General features: G+C 38.8%; 1 protein-coding gene and 1 pseudogene across 1 annotated transcript; both read right to left on the bottom strand.

The window, feature by feature from the left end:
• Positions 1-1,299: 1,299 nt before the first annotated feature.
• Positions 1,300-2,298, bottom strand: LOC123947424 (olfactory receptor 9K2-like). Its single transcript, XM_046013632.1, has one exon. The coding sequence runs from the start codon at positions 2,239-2,241 to the stop codon at positions 1,300-1,302; it is 942 nt and encodes a 313-aa protein (XP_045869588.1). The 5' UTR covers positions 2,242-2,298.
• Positions 2,299-4,755: 2,457 nt separating this feature from the next.
• Positions 4,756-5,257, bottom strand: LOC123946407 (annotated as a pseudogene).
• Positions 5,258-20,904: the final 15,647 nt, after the last annotated feature.

The following is a 20,904-nucleotide window of genomic DNA, read 5'->3' as shown; positions in this document are numbered from 1 at the left end:
ACATCCTTGCCTCGCTCCTATCATAGCAGGAAATCTTCTAGTTTACACCATTAAACATAGCCTATACTGTAGGTTTTTTAAAGTGTTCTTTATCCATGTTAGGAAATTCCCCTCTCTTCCTGGTTTGCTGAGAGGTCCTTTACATTTTACCATCACCAGCCACATCATACAAGTTCAAAAATGTGACACACCTGCTTTGGTACATTCTTCTTATACTAATCAGTTAATCAGGTCTATGTATTTGATGTGAAATTTTTCAAATCAGCCTTTTAAAATTTGCATTGGCGTACTTCAAAGCTTCGTCAATAATATAAACTGATTCAGCAGTTTCTCTGACTCCAATCTTGTTCTCTTTAAATATATCTTCCATGTAGCCCTGAAGACTTTCCCTTGTTACTAACCACCAGCTATACCTAATTTACCACCTCTGTGTATTGTTAGCATACTCATATCTGGGTTATAACTGCCTGTGCAAGGATGTGACTCTCACATTAAATTGTAAGCTCCCTAAAGAATAACCTCATTCCCGAGCTTATCCCAAGAAAAGAATACATTACAGAGGTACTCAATAAGGTTAATCAAATGAATAAATATTCAAAAGCATGGAAGAGTAAATTCGGGATCACATTCTATTTCATGACTACCTCCCTGCAATACTTTTCAAAACATGTTCCTTAGAATAACTAACACAGAAAAAAAAGTTAAGATCCAAATTGAGGGAGTGATTGCTCCAAAATGTTGGCACTTCTCTTTCTCCCACTTGGTTCTTCATATTAGTTGGGATCCAGTAGCTAGAGAGACTCAGAGCACACTGTATCAATGAACAATTTTTCAGTTTAATGTATCTGATGAAGATTGCTTATTCTTTGTCTCTTATTTTACTCTTTCTCAATATATGACATATGAAATATTTGATTCAAAGTGAAAATTCATTAACTGTTTAACATGTACTGTTTATACACTATAATAAAATATAAAAATCATGTTTAGCAGCAAGTCGTAAAAACATAGAAGTCAATTCAACGAAATAAAATGTTATTTTAGATCGGTGGCAGGCTCAGCTTGAAAAATGTTTCCTTAATGTCAGGGACACCTCCCTGACAATATCGAGGACCTCCAATATCGAGGACGTTTTGGATAAACAATGTCTCTGACGCAAGAAAAGTAATATGTAGGACATATGACACCTTGAAAGAGCTTGTTAATATTTCTGTGATGTTCAGGAGAATAACTTTCTTAATGGTCACAAGGAGTATGAAAGAAATAGCCACAACATCTTTGATGGGCAAGAAATAGTAATCAAAGAATAGTGTTTTTCATCTCCAAAAGTTTTTTTAGAGCCCCTTTAACATCTTTGTTCCTCAGGGAGTAAATCAAAGGATTCAACATGGGAGTGACTAAGGTATAACATAAGGAGGTCACTTTACTCAGCTCAGGAAATCTGTCAGGAGTCAGATATGTAAAAAAGACAGTACCGTACAGTACACTCACGACTCCTAGGTGAGAGCTACAAGTGGAGAAGGCTTTCTTACGCCCCTCAGAGGAGCGTATCTTTAGCACCGTGGACACAATATATATATAGGACACAATAATGATAATTATGGTAGGCAAGGTAATGATGCTGGATAAGGAGAAAGAAACCATCCTATAGATGAAGAGGTCAGAACAAGATATCCTTTGAAGAGGGCGGATATCACAGAAAAAATGGTCAATGGCCCGAGAAGCACAAAAGGGCAAAGTAAATGTCATGCTCGTCTGAAGAACTGAGCTGATGCAGCCACAAAAGTAGGAACCAGCCACCAACTGAATGCAGAGACGAGTTGACATCTGGACAGTGTAGAGGAGTGGGTTGCAGATGGCAATGAAGCGGTCATAAGCCATGGCTGCCAGGAGAAATCCCTCAGCCACCATGAAGATGGCAAAGAGAAAGAACTGGATTAGACAGCCAGCAAAGGAGATGGACTTGCTCTCAGACCAGAAGTTGATCATAGCCTTGGGTGCAATGACAGAAGAATAGAATAGATCAATGAAGGAGAGGTTGCTTAGGAAGAAATACATTGGTGTGTTCAGCCGGGGATCAGTCATAATAACGGTCATCATCCCCACATTCCCTAGAAGGATCATGGCATACACAAGCAGAAAGAGCAGGAAGAGGAGAATGTGGAGTTCTGGGCGGACCCTGAAGCCTACAAGAATGAAGTCAGTCACTTCTGAGTGATTGCTTGTCCCCTTGTCACTCATGGCAGAAACCTGCTGAGAGACATAAATTGAAATAAACAAATGAAATCTGACCTTTGATCCTAGCTCCAAATAATCTCTTAACACTGTTAGGATTTATACAGTTATCTTGTAGTCATTATTCATTAACCTTATAAATTATTGTGACTGAAATTTAAGCCTACTGCAACTGATGATGACTCAAAGATTAGTTTTATGGTTGTATTCCCACAAGCAGTGGAATTAGATCTTTTTCTTCTGAGTTAATGCAATGCATGCTCACTCAAATGCCTTTCACATTTGCAAATGTCCCTTCTACGTTTGTTTCTGCCTCATAATTTATGTGATAAATTCAGTGTCATGAACAGTGTTTGCAAGAGAACACAAATAATTTAAAAAATGACATTCGGTAAATAATTCTGGTGTCTGGGTTTGGAGATATTAGGGGAGGGATTCAATAGCCTACTTTAGGAAAACTTAACTTTGAAGCTTTAGTTTATATTATATACCAGCAGATTTAAAGAAAGTCACTAAATTTAAAAATAGCTTAAGAGGTGGCACCAGCCTAGGGCTAATAATACATTATATGTTAATTTTTAAAAATCTAAAAATAATTAAAAATTAAAAATAAATAAATAAATAAACAAATAAATGAGTGGGGGCAGAGAGATGGCACCTGGGTGGCTCAGTCCATTAAAAAGATGACTCCTGACTTTGGCTCTGCTCATGATCTCACGGTTGTGCGATCCAGTCCCTGAAGTGGGCTTCTGCACAGCAGTGAGTCTGCTTCTCCCTCTCCTCCCTCAACTTGTGCTCTCTCTCTCTAATAAATAAACACATAAAATCTTAAAACAAAAAGAAAGGATAAAAAGAACAACCTAAGAGGTACAATTTCTTTTCATGGGTAATGGAAAATTTGAATTCTGATATGTCATTTACTCACTGAGATCAAAGTTCTCCACAAACACAAAAATTATCAGGACTCACATGCTAGGATTTCTCTCCCAGAGGGCCTCCAAAGCCCTTCTATAAAAACAAGTTCCCTCCATTTCCTCAGCCTGCAGCTTACGGTTTTCTTAAGGGGCAGACAGTGAGTCTAGATGGAAGAGTTACTTTAGAAAACGATACTGAACAAAGACACATATGAGGGACTAACGATGCTTGATTATTTACCCAGGAAATGATTTTCACCACCATCATACCTCATTCACTAGACAGCTCAGCTAAAGTCTTGAACTGTGAGTGTTGACAGTATGGTCACACTTTCTCTCCCCTTAGGGCTCCATTATGCGTGCTTCTGCTCAGATAACAGTAGTAGCAGTAATAGTGAAGAAATATGTGACAATTGTATATATGCAGACACTTTTCTAAATGCTTTCAGAGCAGCTCATTGAATTCATACAACAGGAAGATGAAGTGACTAGTAGCATATTCCCTAGTTTCCAGGTGAGAAAACTGAACCATACAGAAGTGGAATCTGTTGAAAGCCTCCTACTCGGGTCAGAATGGAGATATAAAACCCCGACTCCAGTCTTTCTTAATCACTATGAGACCATCCTTGATAACAAGCCCTTCCAGTTCCTTCTGCTGGGCTACTTCTCCTTATAGAGTCCAGTTAAAATTTCCTATCTTCACAATCAATTCCCCAGTTCTTCAACCTGGGTTAAACTGCTCTGCATTCCACACGTTCTCAAGGATAGTGGCTATTATCGTCATATTTATATTCCTATTAAATATTAATAATTCCTTCCTTGAGATTAAAAGAGAACTTGTCCTCCACATATCTTCAACATGAAATTTTGTGTCTACAAATGGGAATTAATCTGTAGATATTTGTTATGTAGGTATATGTTGAATGATCAATGAACATGAAGAATCAGAGAAAATTCGAAGACTGTAATACAACAGTGCTTTAGCACAGGTTCAGGTTTAAATAGAGGTAAGTTTCTGTGCTGCTTCTCGCATTTTCTAAGTGGGACCTTGGACAAGTGACTTATGTGTAGAGGATGCTTTCAGGCAATAGGCTGAGCAATGGAAACTTGAGCAAGGCTAAAAGATCCATGGTGACCACTGAGCTGACCTAAACAGGCTCATTAAGGCATAAGCCCTAACTAACCAATGTGCTACATTCAAGTAGGCACAGTTACCAAAAAAGGGAAAATTCCATGCATCCCCATACTGGCAAGTTACTATACCACTGTATCCACATATAAAGGAGGGATGGAAACAACATAACTGGCAAAGTTTTCATGAGGGTATATACTTAGATAATGCATGTAAATAACAGCCTCATTTATGACAGAATAAACACTTGACAAATATTAACTATTGTTAATTTTATCATATCTTTCTGCACTAATTCCACAATGCACACCAAACTAATTTTTTTTTCCTGATGATACCATCTGTTTATTAAAAGTCTGTGCTGTTGCCAAGAGGCAGAGGTCCAGAGAGACGGTGGGAGTTTGGGGGTAGCTCCAGCTACTGCCTCCAGCGGGCAGGGCCAGGCTGACCGGGCACACACCCTGCACCTCGGCATCTGTGGGAGCAGCTGCTGTCCTCACCGCTAGCTGCTAGTCCACCAGGAGAGAGGGCCCAGGCCCAGCTCACTGATGGATCCCACAAGCATGAACGGAGCCTCCTTCTTCGGCAGCTCCTCGCTGGACGACGCGGCCTCGGCCGAGCTGGGCCCCGTCAGGGACGTGTCCACGAAGCTCTCGTCCACCACCCAGAAGCAGATCTCCTCGCCGGTGTCCATGTACAAGTCGTGTGCTCCCTCCTCGGTCTCGCACTCCCACACTCACACCTGCTCGGCCTCGTCGAACTTGGCTGCCTGCTGCAGTGACTCAGGGGGAATGAGGATGTCATCGAAGAACCCTAGAGAGACTTGCACTCCCTCCGGGCTGCAGCCTTTGATCTTGCCGATCAGAATCTCATCCAGGAAGGGGTGGAACACCACGTAGCGAAAAGGGACTTTGGTGTGCGACGCGCTATCCCCTGGGAACACGTAGGCGTCCTCCAGCCAGGTAATTAGGTTGAAAATTAATAATTAAAAAAATGGGGTTTTAGAAGTAAACCACTCTAAGTTGAGGGAAGGAATCTGACACTTGTTACAAGTTTCAAAAGAATAAAGAAATCTGAAAGAAGTATAATACTTTGTCAGGGAAGATAACTGACAGAAAAATGGCATGGTGTCTTATTATCACATATTAATTATTCGCCAGTTCCATCAAAAATTAGTTCTGCAAATAACTGTAATGAGACAAGGAAACGAAAGGGACCCCATGAGAGAAAAAGCTGGTTTTGTTGTTGTTTTTTCTCTGCTTCTTTTCCTGCCTCCATTCTTTTTAGGACCCGCACCCTGCACTTGACTTATCATGAAAATAACCTGTGTCCTTTGTGTAAGAGACAAGGAATTAATGATTCTCTAGAATAAATAACATCTAAGGAAAGACCTGATGAGAATGACCTTATGAAGCTTTCATGCACATATTCCAGACCATTGAGCTAGGCATCTCCAGTCCAAGACCCCTGGTTCGAAGGAATAGAACCAGGGCCCTCGTCTTTGTTGTAACCAGTTCCCGGTTGTGTAAGAGGATACATACATCAGACCACCACCCTCAGTAAAAACCTCAGATCCAGAACAAAGTTGAGACTCAGGATCTTTTCCCTTTTGAGCCTCCTAGATGCTCCTTCCATCTCTGTCTCTGTCTCTCTCTACCTCTCTCTCTATCTATCTATATATATGAGATACATCTCCAATAATCTCTCCTTTCACCTCCTGTTCACTCATGTTTGATTTCCATCCTCTGTGAAGCCATGAACCCTCCTGGCTTGTCTCGTGGAACACCCCCCCCACACACACACACACAAAACTCAGACTCGGCCTGTTGGCATCAGTATTATAAAAGAACAATTTTAAATAGATCGTTCTTAGCATCTAATGAGGCATAAGATATTTAGCCACGAAAAGGGAGCCTGGAGTAGTCATGAATATTTTTGAAAGATAATGTATTTTATTTATTTGCCTTTAATCTTGCGTAGGGACAAGGACATTGATCATTTTAATTTTCCAGATTTCGTCCTCTCAAACTCATTGTAATAAGTGTTTGCCTGAAGACCTGAAAAGGGAGTTTTCCCCAGAGTAGCCAATGAACAAGTGGTCATTCTGTGATATATTTGTCAAAGCTCATGTTTTCAGATTTACTCTTACCTTATATTGTTTGGTAATTTGTCAGATTCTGAAAATAAAGCAGCAGAATTGAATGCTATCTTCTTGTTACTGTTTTAATCCTAGAAAGGGTAAACACAAAGTTAATGACTAAGCCATAGTCCTGTATCATCCCTATCCCAAGATAAAATGAATCCCCCTCGCCCCCAATTTTCCAAATGCATGTTTATCATTCCAGTTTTAGTTCTTCCCGTAGAGAAATTGGACGAATAGCCCTCGTTTCTCTGTTTAAATAACTGTCCTTTCTTTTAGTAGTTGATTTCTTGAAAAATGCTAGAGTCCTTTGTGGAAGAGACACAAGGTGAATTTTCCAAATGATGCTTTGCTAATACTGAAACAGTTCCAGGAATTATATAGTCTCTAGTTACACAAATTGAACCTGACAAGTCAATCCACAGGATACTCTCTGCCCTGCACTCTTGGATGCTGAATGCTTTTAAAGAAGTAAAGTAGATTGTCTTGGACATGTAAGTAGAGGTCCTGAGCCATCTGTAATCTCTGATCATCCATCAGAATAGCAGCAGCAGTTATCTCTAGTGGCTTTGATTTTACTGCAACGGTGTAAATTTTTCAAATAATGACAGCACTGAGGTTTCTCTTACCTTCTGGGAGACAGTCCTCCTGGGAGAGAAGGAAGGCTAAGTGAGTCATTAAGGTACCCAGGCCCGAGAGCCAAACTCCATGAAGAACACAGAGACTCTATATTTAAAAGAGAGAGAGAGAAAAGAAAGAAAAAGAAAGGGGGGAAAAGAGTCTAAATCTTATAGGAGTCAAAAATACATACAAGAAGTTTTTTTCTTTCTTTTCTTGCTGTGTTACCTCTTGCAGAGGGACCAAAAGAGCTTTTCATCTTAATTTCTTCTTCATCAAAAACCAGGCATTTCAATTTATCATTACAACAAAGTTTCAGATAGGCAAACAGAAGTAGATATGAAGGAAAACATTACATTATGAAACATATCTTGTGGGGAATAAAGTTCCTCTCATTATCACCCCAAACTGTCCACATTTATTCTTTAGCTATAATTTGTCAATGATAATTGATAATAAATGCAATTCCATGACAATGGAGTGGAGCAAATCCCAACAAATGTCCTCTAATTCCTTAAGTAAAGATTAAATAGTATTTAACTGAATCTAAAGTTAGTTTTACTTTATAACTTTACTTGCTTGATGTTTGTTTTTTCAGGGGTCCTACATTAAGTAAATAATTTCTCCAGCTGCACCTGAGTGGCTCAGTCAGTTGATCATCTGACTCTTGATTTCCACTCAGGTCATGATCTCAGGGTGGTGGGATTGAGCTCTTTGCGGGGCTCCACACTCGGCAGGCAGTCCGCTTGTCCCTCTTCTCCTCTGCCCCCTCTCTCTCAAATAAATAAATTAAATCTTTTTAAAAATCATTTCTCAACAGTCACTGTATGCACTTCAAATAATTTTTAAGTTGTTCTGTATCAGTCAAAAAATCGTAATTTGCATATGAAAAATTGAAGTATTCAGTTAGTTGCCATAAATACATCATATGGAATATATAGTAAGAAAAGAAGAATTGGTAAAATGGAAGAAAACGATGGTAACTCATAGAGTCCTCACATTTGCAATTGGTCCAAGGGAATAGGTGCTATTTTCTTCCCATGCTTATCTTGATCTCAACAATAACGTCAGTGACCAAAGCTATCCATATGGTGGAGTGACATAAATCTTCATTAAGTTCAAAGTAATGGAAGTTCTTGTGATCCTGCCATGTTGAACTACTATACTTGTTCATTACTATTTGCCATCAGACATGGTGGTATTAGGAGCCATCGTGGAAAATGCCCTGGGTTACAGCTATACCCCTTCTCCTTTCTGTTAATATCTTTGACTAGTCACTATCAGTTACCCAAAAGAATGTTACAGAAAGCCTGACATATTTTCATCACATGAAAGGTTAATACTCACAAGATGAGTGTTGACTGGAAAAGTATATGAGCTTTATTCAGGAGACCAGCCACCTACGGAGGAGGCAGACTCTTGTCAAAAGACCAAATCCGAGGTTTCTGCATGGCCCAGCCATTTCTACAGGGATTTAAAGCAATTAATCAATAAAAGGAATGCTGTAGATTGTAACTTTTCTTGATTATGTGTAGACTCGATGGTGCCAGCTATAGACATTATCTCAGTCCTCAGAAGTTGTGCAAGAGGGTCTGATTCCTGTTTCATAACATGCAGGAGTGCTCTGTTCTTTCTAGGAAAGAAGGCATGATCAATCGATATAAGATTTAAAGGCCACAAAATTAGCAAGACAGGAAACAACATGTGTTGGAGAGGATGTGGAGAAAGGGGAACCCTCTTACACTGTTGGTGGGAATGCAAGTTAGTGCAGCCACTTTGGAGAACAGTGTGGAGATTCCTGAAGAAATTAAAAATAGAGCTTCCCTATGACCCTGCAATTGCACTGCTGGGTATTTACCCCAAAGATACAGATGTAGTGAAAAGAAGGGCCATTTTTACCCCAATGTTTATTGCAGCAATGGCTACGGTCGCCAAACTGTGGAAAGAACCAAGATGCCCTTCAATGGATGAATGGATAAGGAAGATGTGGTCCATATACACAATGGAGTATTATGCTTCCATCAGAAAGGATGAATACCCAACTTTTGTAGCAACATGGACGGGACTGGAAGAAATTATGCTGAGCGAAATAAGTCAAGCAGAGAGAGTCAAGTATCATATGGTCTCACTTATTTGTGGAGCATAACAAATAACATGGAAGACATGGGGAGATGGAGAGGAGAGGGAGTTGAGGGAAACTTGGAAGGGGAGATGAACCATGAGAGACTATGAACTCTGAAAAACAACCAGAGGGTTATGAAGGGGCGGCGGGGGGGGTGGGGGGGGTGGGAGGTTGAGGAACCAGGTGGTGGGTAATAGGGAGGGCACGTACTGCATGGAGCACTGGGTGTGATGCCAAAACAATGAACACTGTTATGCTGTAAATAAACAAATAAAAATAAATAAATTTTAAAAAAAAAGATTTAAAGGCCAGTAGGTTAAGTGGAAGGGCTGAGGCAGGATCAAGAATATAAAGCATTTTGTTTACCTGTTTGTTCATCGAAATAAATATCCAGCAGGAAGGAGTAAAGGCTGTGTTCACCAGGAAAATTATCCCTCTGTTGACTAGTAAGTATATTAATTCAGCAAAGTCCAATGTCATAGGGGTAGCAAGGAAAAAAACAAAACAAAACAGAGTGAGTTACTAGGTTTTATTGTGGTGAATGACATTCCCACTTTGACCCATTGTACTTGGATCAATAATCTGATTATCAAGGAAATAGCTTCATGTATTCGTCGCCAATGCAGAGCACAGAACATATCCTAGAGACAATAACCTAATTTAGTAAAGGGCTGACAGCCAGTTGGTCCAAAAACTGAGTCCTCAGTAAGTGACTCCACCATTCCATAAGTTCACCTCCTTCTGTCTGACAAGGTGCATGATAACTCTACTGACTCTCTTGGGTTGAGTTCATCACCTTGCTTCTCTACTTACAGAGTGCCTTGCACCAAAGCATTAGTGCAATATAGCATTGTAATGAATATGGCATCTGTTGAGTCCCAACAGGGTGGTATTAACAGATGCAATCTGGGCAAGGACAAGATAGTGCCTAGAGCAGAGCCTGCACAAATAGGTACTTCTCCGAGAAAGGAAAAAAAATGTATTTCTGAACCTGAAACATGATGACTGACTGATAATCCCAGGTTAGGATGTACTTATCAGGAACATTTTTTCAATTGCAATAAGAACATTTAACAGGAGAGCTAATCTCTTAACAATATTTTAAGAGTGCAGTATGGTATTGATAACTATAAACAGAGTGTTAAACAATGGATCTCTAGAACTTGTTCATCTTGCATAGCTTAAGTACACTGAAACGTATTGAATAACAACTCCCCATTTCCCTCACCCCTTGCTCAGCCCCTGACATCTACATTCTATACTCTAAGCTAGGACACTATTATTTTAGAGCCTTTTATAAGTGGTATCAGATGCTATTTGTTCTGTGACTGGCTTTTCCACTTATTGTAAGGTCTTCGAGGTTCATCCATGTTGTCATATATGGCAGAATGTCCTTCTTCTGTAAGGCTGAATAGTGTTGCATTGCATGAATATATCACATTTTCTTTATCCATTCACCCATCAATGAACATTTAGGTTGTTTCCACATATTTTGGTGACAATCATCAGAAAGTTGTGCACTTAACATTGGCAGTTTCCAGGTGAGTGGTTGAACATCCATGTGTCTAGTTCTATCTCTTCTACCTTGGCTATATTATTGATGAGAATTCATTCAAGGAGCAATGGAGGGAGTGGAGAAGAGTCTGATAATAAATCATTGCCTTCACCAAGTCACTGAGTTGGTACTCCTCATCTGATGTGAATTAATGAGCATTCATTTAGGAAATAAATATTCTCAAGTCATATTACTATTTAAGGAGAAACATCTACAAACAGACTATCTTGTCCATAAACCTTTAATTTTATTGCTTCCAAGTCCCTGGTTATCCAGCTAAACCATTAGCCCACAGGCTAATTTACATGTCGGTGTAAATAAGTGTCCTAGATCATACTCCTGACAATAGAACAACAAGTATGCAGCTTGAAATTATATCCATTAAAAACATTTCCCTGGGGCACCAGGGTGGCTCAGTTGGTTGAGCGTTGGATGCTTGATTTAGGTTCTGATCATGATCTCAAGTTTGTGAGATGGAGCCCCACCACCGGCTCTGCACTGGGAATGGTAGTTCTGGGGATTCTCTCTCTGCCAATCCACCCCACTCTCTCTCCCTCTAAATTAATTAGTTAATTAAATATGAAAAAATAGAACACTTTCCTTACCAGTGTTGTTAGGGAATAATCTTGAATTGAAGGAGAATGGTGCGGTAGTAGTCCATTTCCAGCTGGTATTCACTTTACATGTAGCATCATTTGTAATCCTGGTTCACTTTATTTTTTCTTCAGAAATGTTAATCAGGAATGTCCCACATGATCATTAATGTAGGACGAAATAAATATGGCATGTGACAAGAATAGTTACATTGTAATTAGGAGCCAATTTCCCATAAATTTACTTCTGATCTTAAGATGCATTCCAGTCAGACATCATATATACATATTTCCTTTGGATGACACAGTTGTCTGTAAACCCAACTGTGTGGTGAGTGGACTAGGTATTGCTCAAGATATTAGCCACTTGACCTCCATAGTAGTGTCCAGTTTTCTTCAGGGACCAAGATGGGAGCTCTTTCTTGAAAGGAGAACTTGCATAAAACTTGCTGTCTTTTAAATTCTTAGAAGGCAGCACTTTGATTTTCCAATCAGAATTTGTCACAGTTTCCACAAATCTCAGATACGAGAACTCAGAACATCATTGACTATTTTTATGAGTTCCAAGTGACAATGTTGCTTACTCTGAAGCCTGAATCAGCAGAAGAATGCTGACGTTTTATGGACCAGAGTAAACCTGGGTGTGTCATGCCTGCATACAATGCAATATTACTCGGCCATCAAAAGTATGAAATTTTGCCATTTGTAATGACATTGGTGGAACCAGAGCACATTATGTTAAGTGAACTAGGTCCATCAGAAAAAGAAAAATACCTTATAGTTTTACTCATATTCCAAATTTAAAAAACAAAACAGAAGAACATAGGGGAAGGGAAGGAAAATTGAAATAAAATATAAACAGAGGGAGGCAAGCCTTTAGAGACTCTTAACTCTAGGAAACAAACTGAATGTTTCTGGAGGGGAATGGGATGGTGGGATGAGGTAACTGGGTGATGGGCATTAAGGAGGGCTTGTATTAACCCTTCCATATGCTGTCTACCAGTGACCCATTTGGAACCTAAAGATCCATCCAGACTGAAAGTGAAGGGATGGAGAAGCATCTTTCATGCCAATGGACCTCAAAAGAAAGCTGCAGTAGCCATTCTAATATCAGATAAATTAGATTTCAAACTAAAGACTACGGTCAGTGATAAAGAAGGACACTACATCATTCTTAAAGGGTCTATCCACCAAGAAGATCTAATGATTGTAAATATTTAAGCCCCCAATACCAGAGCAGCCAACTTCATAAGACAACTGTTCATCAAGATGAAGAGTCATATTGATATGAATACATTAATAGTATAGGGTCTTAACATGCCAATCTCAATAATGGACAGACCATCCAAGCAGAAAATCAATAAAACTACAAAAGCATTGAATGACACATTGGACCAGATGGGCCTCATAGATAAATTCAGAACATTCTACCCTAAAACAACAGAATACTCATTCTTCCAGAGCATACATGGACCTTTCTCCAGAATAAACCACATACTGGATCACAAATCAGGGCTCAACTGATGCCAAAAGATTGAAATTATTCCCTGAATATTCTTAGACCACAATGCTTTGAAACTGGAACTCAACCACAAGAAAAAGCTTGGAAGGAATTCAAACACTTCGAAGCTAAAGACCAACCCGCTTAAGAATGTTTGGATCAATCAGGAAAACAAAGAAGAACTTAAACAACTCATGTAAACCAATGAGAATGAAGACACTTCAGTCCAAAACCTATGGGATATGACAAAGGCGGTCCTAAGGGTGAAATACATAGCCATCCAAGCCTCATTCAAAACAAGTTGAGCAATCCAGAATATACCAGCTTTCTTTATACATTAAAGACCTGGATAATTAACAACAAATTAAGCCAACCCCACCCACAAGAAGGGAAATAATCAAAATTTGAGCAGATGTCAATGAGTTAGAAACTAGAGATACAGTAGAACACATCAACTGTATCTAGAAGCTGGTTACTTGAAAGAATCAATAAGATCGACAAACCACTGGCCAAACTAATCCAAAAGAAAAGAAAGATGACCCAAATTAATAAAATTATGAGTGAAAAGGGAGAGATCATGACTACCACCAAGGAAATAGAGACAATCATCAGAAATTATTCTCAACAGTTATATGCCAATAAGTTGAGCAGCCTAGAAGAAATGGATGCATTCCTGGAAACTTATCAACTTCCAGGACGGAGTCAGGAAGAAATTAACAGCCTGAATAGACCAATATCTAGTAACGAGATTGAAGTAGTGATCAAAAACCTCCCAAAAAACAAGAGTCCAGGACCTGATGGATTCCCTGAAGAATTCTACCAAACATTCAAAGAGGAAATAATACCTATGCTCCTGAAGTTGTTTCAAAAAAATAGAAACAGGAGGAAAGCTTCTAGGCTCTATGAAGCCAGGATTACCCTGATCCCCAAAGAAGGCAAAGACCTCACCAAAAAGGAGAATTTCATACCCATATCCCTGATGAAAATGGATGCCAAGAGGGGAGGAGTCAAAATGGCAGAGAAGTAGCAGGCTGAGACAACATCAGGTAGCAGGAGATCAGCTAGATAGCTTATCAAACCATTCTGAATCACTACAAATCCAACAGGGCGAAGAGAAGAAGAACAACAATTCTAGAAACAGAAAATCAACCATTTTATGAAAGGTAGGACCGGTGGAGAAGTGAATCCAAAGTAAGGGGAAGATGGACAGCGGGGGGAGGGGCCAGCCCCTGACAAGTAGCGAAGCAATGGAACACAAAATCAGAACTTTTAAAAGTCTGCTCCACTAAGGAACATCATTCCAGAGGGTAAACTGGGGTGAGGCACACATGGGGACAGCGTGGCCTCAGGTCCCACAGGGTCACAGAAGGATTGGGGCTGTCTGAGTTTCACAGAGCTCACAGGTATTAGAGTAGGGAAGCTGGCTACAGAGACAGAGCCAAAGAGTGAGCTCTCAACTCGGGGTTACCTTGAACCATAATCCATGGCACAGGCCTCTGCTCTGTGAGTGAGGGCCCACAAGATCTGGGGAGACCCCCTAGAAGAGCTCAGGGATCTGCAGGTTTTGGAGACTCCAGGCGGAGCTGTGTGCCAGAGACAGAGACTCTTGGTCACAGGCTGGGTGAGCATGGAGTGCGGCCATGGGTCAGGGAGACGGGAGGGATTGAGCGATTTTTCTCCAAGGGCGCACTGAGGAGTGAGGCCTTGAGCTCTCGGCTCCTTCAGGCCACAGGTTGGGAGGCCACCATTTTCATTCCTGTCCTCCAGAACTCTACAGAAAGCATTCAGTGAACCAAAGCTCCCGAAAGTGAACCTAAGCAGATTACTTATCCTGGACCCTGGTAAGAGCAGTGCAACTCTGCCTTGGACAAAGACACTTGAATATCACTACAACAAGCCCTCCCCCAGATGATAAACAAGAAATCCAGCCAAGACCAAGTTCACTTACCAAGGAGAACAGCGGAATTCCATAGGAAGAGAAAGCAAAGCATGGAATTCATGGCTTTCTCCCCATGATTCTTTAGTCTTGCAAAGTTAATTAATTCTTTTTAATTTTATTTTTTCTTCTGCTAATTTTTTAAACTTATGCCCTTTCCTCTTCTAACGTTTTTTAACTAGTTTATCTTAACAATACCTTTCATTTAAAAAAAAAAGTCTTTTTTGAAACTTCATTATTATAGTCATATTTTATCCTTCATTGTATCTAACTTTATTTTTGTATACACATAGGGTTTTTCCTTCTAAAAAATTTGGGGTACAACTTATTCTAATATATGAAAGTACACCCTAAATCTAGCATCAGGCTTGTTTTAGTCTATAGTCCAAGCAAATTTTCTCCACTTTCTTTTTCTTTATTCTTCCAACCAACTTATCTTAAAAACTCCTTTTTAAGAAATTAATTTTTTTAATCTTTATAGTCATATTCCATCCTTCATTGTCTTTGCGCTTATATATGTTTTTCATTCTTTAAAATTTGGGGAGGTAATTTCTTCTAACAGACCCAAATACTCCCAAAATTAAGTGGGTGACCCTGTTCTAATCAGCAGTCTAATATATTTTTTTTCTTTTTTGTATTTTTCTTTCTTTGTTTTCATTCCTTTTTTCTGAACTTCTTTTTACCCCCTTTCTCCCCACCACAATTTGGGGTCTCCTCCGATTTGATTAAAGCATATTTTTCTGGGGTCTTTGCCACTATTTTAGTATTTTATTCACTCCTTGACACATTATTATCTGGATAAAATGACAAGGTGGTAAAACACACCAAAACAATAAACAAAAAAAACAAAAAACAAAAAAAAGCAAGAGGCAGTACCAAAGGCTAGGGACCGAATCAATACAGACATTGGTAATATGTCAGATCTAGAGTTCAGAATGATGATTCTCAAGGTGCTAGCCAGACTTGAAAAAGGCATGGAAGATATTAGAGAAACCCTGTCCAGAGAAATAAAAACCCTTTCTGGAGAAATAAAAGAACTAAAATCTAAACAAGTTGAAATAAAAAAAAAAAGCTATTAATGAGTTACAATAAAAAATGGAGGCTCTTACTGCTAAGATAAATGAGGCAGAAGAGAGAATTAGTGATATAGACCAAATGACAGAGAAGAAAGAAGCTGATCAAAAGAGAGACAAACAACTACTGGATACTGAGGGGAGAATTCGAAGAAAAGTGATACCATAAGATGACACAACATTAGAATAATTGGGATTCCAGAAGAAGAAGAAAGAGAGAAGGGTGCAGAAGGTATATTACAGAGAATTACTATAGAGAATTTCCCTGATATGGCAAAGGAAACAAGCATCGAAATCCAGGAGGTGCAGAGAACCCCCCTCAAAATCAACAAGAATAGGTCCACACCCCAACATCTAATAGTCAAATTTACAAGTCTTAGCAACAAAGAGAAAATCCTGAAAGCAGCCCAGGAAAAGAAGTCTGTAACATAAAATGGTAAAAACATTAGATTGGCAGCAGACTTATCCACAGAGACCTGGCAGGCCAGAAAGAACTGGCATGATATATTCAGAGCACTAAATGAGAAAAACATGCAGCCAAGAATACTCTATCCAGCTAGACTATCATTGAAAATAGAAGGAGAGATAAAAGGCTTTCAGGACAAACAAAAACTGAAAGAATTTGCAAACACCAAACCAGCTCTACAGGAAATATTGAAAGTGGGCCTCTAAGCAAAGAGAAACCCTAAAGTAGTAGATCAGAAAGGAACAGAGACAATACACAATAACAGTCACCTTACAGACAATACAATGGCACTAAATGCATATCTCTCAATAGTTACCCTGAATGTTAATGGACTAAATGCCCCCAATCAAAAGACACAGGGTACCAGAATGGATAAAAAAACAAAACCCATCTATATGTTGACTAATAGAAACTCATTTTAGACCCAAAGACACCTCCAGATTTAAAATGAGGGGTGGAGAACAATTTTCCACACTAATGGACATCAGAAGAAAGCTGGGGTGGCAAACTTTATATCATATCAATTAGATTTTAAGCCAAAGGCTATAATAAGAGATGAGGAAGGACACTATATCATACTCAAAGTATCTGTCCAACAAGAATATCTAACAATTTTAAATATCTATGCCCCTAACATGGGAGCAGCCAACTATATAAACCAATTAATAACAAAATCAAAGAAACACATCAACAATAATAAAATAATAGTAGGGGACTTTAACACTCCCCTCACTGAAATGGACAGATCATCCAAGCAAAAGATCAACAAGGAAATAAAGGCCTTAAATGACACATGGGACCAGATGGACATCACAGATATATTCAGAACATTCCATCCCAAAGCAACAGAAAACACTTTCTTCTCTAGTGCACATGGAACATTCTCCAGAATAGATCACTTCCTGGGTCCTAAATCAGGTCTCATCTGATATCAAAAGACTGGAATCATTCCCTGCATATTTTCAGACCACAATGCTCTGAAGCTAGAATTCAATCACAAGAGGAAATTTGGAAAGAACCCAAATACAAGGAGACTAAACAGCATCCTTCTAAAGAATGAATGGGTCAACCAGGAAATTAAAGAAAAATTGAAATAAAATCATAGAAACAAATGATAATGAAAACACAATTGTTCAAAATCTGTGGGACAAAGAAAAGGCAGTCCTGAGTGGAAAATATATAGTGATACAAGCCTTTCTTAAGAAACAAGAAAGGTCTCAAGTATACAACTTAACCCTACACCTAAAGGAGCTGGAGAAAGAACAAGAAAGACACCCTAAACCCAGCAGGTGAAGAGAAATCATAAATATCAGAGCAGAAATCAATGAAATAGAAATCAAAAGAACATGAGAACAAATCGAAAAAATTAGGAGCTGGTTCTTTAAAAGAATTAATAAGATTGATAAGCCCCTGGCCAGACGTACCAAAAAGAAAAGAGAAAGGACCCAAATTAAAAAAAAATCATGAATGAAAGAGGAGAGATCACAACCAACACCAAAGAAATGCAGACAATTATAAGAACATACTATGAGCCACTCTACGCCAACAAATTTGACAATCTGGAAGAAATGGATGCATTCCTAGAGACATATAAACTACCACAACTGAACCAAGAAGATATAGAAAACCTAAACAGACCCATAACCAGTAGGGAGATTGAAACAATCATCAAAAATCTCCCAACAAATAAGAGCCAAGGGCCAGACGGCTTCCCAGGGGAATTCTACCAAACATTTAAAGAAGAACTAATTCCTATTCTCCTGAAATTCTTCCAAAAAATTAGAAATGGAAGGAATACTTCCAAACTCATTTTATGAGGCCAGCATCACCTTGATCTCAAAACCGACAAGGATCCCATCAAAAAAGAGAACTACAGACCAATATCCTTGATGAACACAGATGCAAAAATTCTCACCAAAATACCAGCCAATAGGATTCAACAGTACATTAAAAGGATTATTCACCACAAACAAATGGGATTTATTCCAGGGCTGCAAGGTTGGTTCAACATCCACAAATAAATCAATGTGATACATTTCTTTTACATTAGTAAAAGAAAGAACAAGAAGCATATGATCCTCTCAATAGATGCTGAAAAAGCATTTGACAAAGTACAGCATCCCTTCCTGATCAAAACTCTTCAGAGTGTAGGGATAGAGGGCACATACCTCAATATTATCAAAGCCATCTATGAAAAACCCACCGCAAATATCATTCTCAATGGAGAAAAACTGAGAGCTTTCCCGCTAAGATCAGGAACACGGCAGGGGTGTCCATTATCACCACTGATATTCAACATAGTACTAGAAGTCCTAGCCTCAGCAATCAGACAGCAAAAGGAAATTAAACGCATCCAAATTGGCAAAGAAGTCAAACTATCACTCTTTGCAGATGATATGATACTGTATGTGGAAAACCCAAAAGACTCCACTCCAAAACTGCTAGAACTTGTACAGGAATTCAGTAAAGTGTCAGGATATAAAATCAATACACAGAAATCAGTTGCATTTCTGTACACCAACAACAAGACAGAAGATAGAGAAATTAAGGAGTCAATCCCATTTACAATTGCACCCCAAACCATAATATACCTAGGAATAATCCTAACCAAAGAGGCAAAGAATCTATACTCAGAAAACTATAAAGTACTCATGAAAGAAATTGAGGAAGACACAAAGAAATGGAAAAATGTTCCATGCTCCTGGATTGGAAGAATAAATATTGTGAAAATATCTATGCTACCTAAAGAAATCTACACGTTTAATGCTATCCCTATCAAAATCCCATCCATTGTGCAATAGATGTTTCTAATATCAGTTGCTTTCAAAATAATGTAGAAATCCATGTTTTGCACATTCAGAATGGCCTGAACCAGATGGGAAGCCTGCAGGCCTTCACCACGAGGGACACCAACAGAGACTGAGAAACAACCTTTCCTGTTTCAGCTGCACAGGACACTAGTGTTCCTTCACCTGGGCTTCCATCACCAAATGACCCACATGCTGGAAAACAAGGGAACTGTGCATCTCCAGCGAAGACACCAGAACATGCTGTTGTGTTCCTTGAACCGCCACTCCTGACCAGCATTCTGTTTATTTTTCTTTCTATGATTCAGCTTCAGTAGCATCACTTATGTTACATGATTATTGGCAAGTATTTTTCACCCAAAACTGTCTGAAGGTAAGATGCTTTCACGGAAGAGTATGCAGACCCCTTTATCAACATGCATGAATTCAGTCAACAGGCACAGACAGCTGTTTCTTTGGCCAGTGCCCTCAGACAAGTACCTACTGCAGGGAGCTGTGGTCTGAGGGCTGCAGTGTCAGCGGATTAGCTCCCCCTGTCCCCCAGCCTCTGGAAGAGAGCACCCTCCAGAGGCAGGAAGTTCCTTATGGACGAAGCCATCAGAACAGCCATGGGAGATGCAGCCTTGACAAGTATGTGGGGTGGATACCTGAAGGGTGATGTGGCTCTAGAAATCATTTTAATAATCATAAATATTTTACCTTATCAAAATTTATAAAAGTAACTTTTTTTGTTCTTCTGTTGAAAGGAAAGGAAGAAGCAGGAGAAAAATAAATTACTTGCAAAATGCTACATTTCAGCAAGTGGATTTACCCTGACTTTTCCCATCAATTCAGGGAAAAAAGTGCTATTGTTACGAGACTCATTTAAAAAGACTCATAACACACTATTTTCATAATTTTTTTATTTGCACAACTTTTCAAGGAGCTGATGGTTTAAAATCAAACCATACACAATTTATAAAGTCAAAAGATTTTATAAGGAAAACACATATAATAATAACCAGTGCTATGAAATGCAGAAAAAAAGATTTGTATTTGGTTGTGGGTTTTTCCTGTTGTTTTCTTGTTTTGTTTTGTTTTTTAAAGGAAAAACCCTGCCTAAAATGATAATCTTGTAAAAACTATGTATTTGGGATTTTCATTGTTTTAATATAGACTATTATTAAGTCAAAATACATGAAAATTGTTCTCAGATTTGGAGTTTAAGATAGAGCTGTAGACGTGGTTTTGATTCCTTTAGATGTCTCAAAAAATGCTACTTTTATATGTTAATGCATATAAAACTAAAACAAGATTATTTTTAATTTAAATTTTTTATATTTTAATTACTGCCATTTATACTTAGCTAAACTGTTGATTAAGAAATGCATAAATCCTTTATCCTTAATATTTGTAATTCTAAATAAATTGATCTTTGAAAAGTATAAAAGAAATGAAAAAAAAATCCCATGCATTTGTTTCAAAGAAATGGAACAAATAATCCTAAAATTTATATGGAACCAGAAAATACCTCTAATAGCCAGAGAAATATTGAAAAAGAAAGCCAAAGTTGGTGGCATCACAATTCCAGACTTCAAGCTCTATCACAAGGCTACCATCATCACGACAGTATGGTACTGACACAGAAACAGACACATAGATCAATGGAACAGAATAGAGAGTCCAGAAATGGACCCTCAACTCTATGGTCTACTAATCTCTGACAAAACAGGAAAGAATGTCCAATGGAAAAAAGAAAGCCTCTTCAATAAATGGTGTTCTCATTGGAAAAGTGTCTGTTCATATCTTCTGCCCATGACATACAAATGGCTA

This window comes from Meles meles, chromosome 7, assembly GCF_922984935.1.
Source record: "Meles meles chromosome 7, mMelMel3.1 paternal haplotype, whole genome shotgun sequence".
Lineage (NCBI taxonomy): Eukaryota > Metazoa > Chordata > Mammalia > Carnivora > Mustelidae > Meles > Meles meles.
Note: the sequence above shows the minus strand (reverse complement) of the source record. Positions and strands in the feature narration are given on the sequence as shown.

Coding starts and splice junctions, on each gene's coding strand:
- LOC123947424 (XM_046013632.1), bottom strand. CDS start 2,241: ATGAGTGACAAGGGGACAAGCAATCACTCAGAAGTGACTGACTTCATT.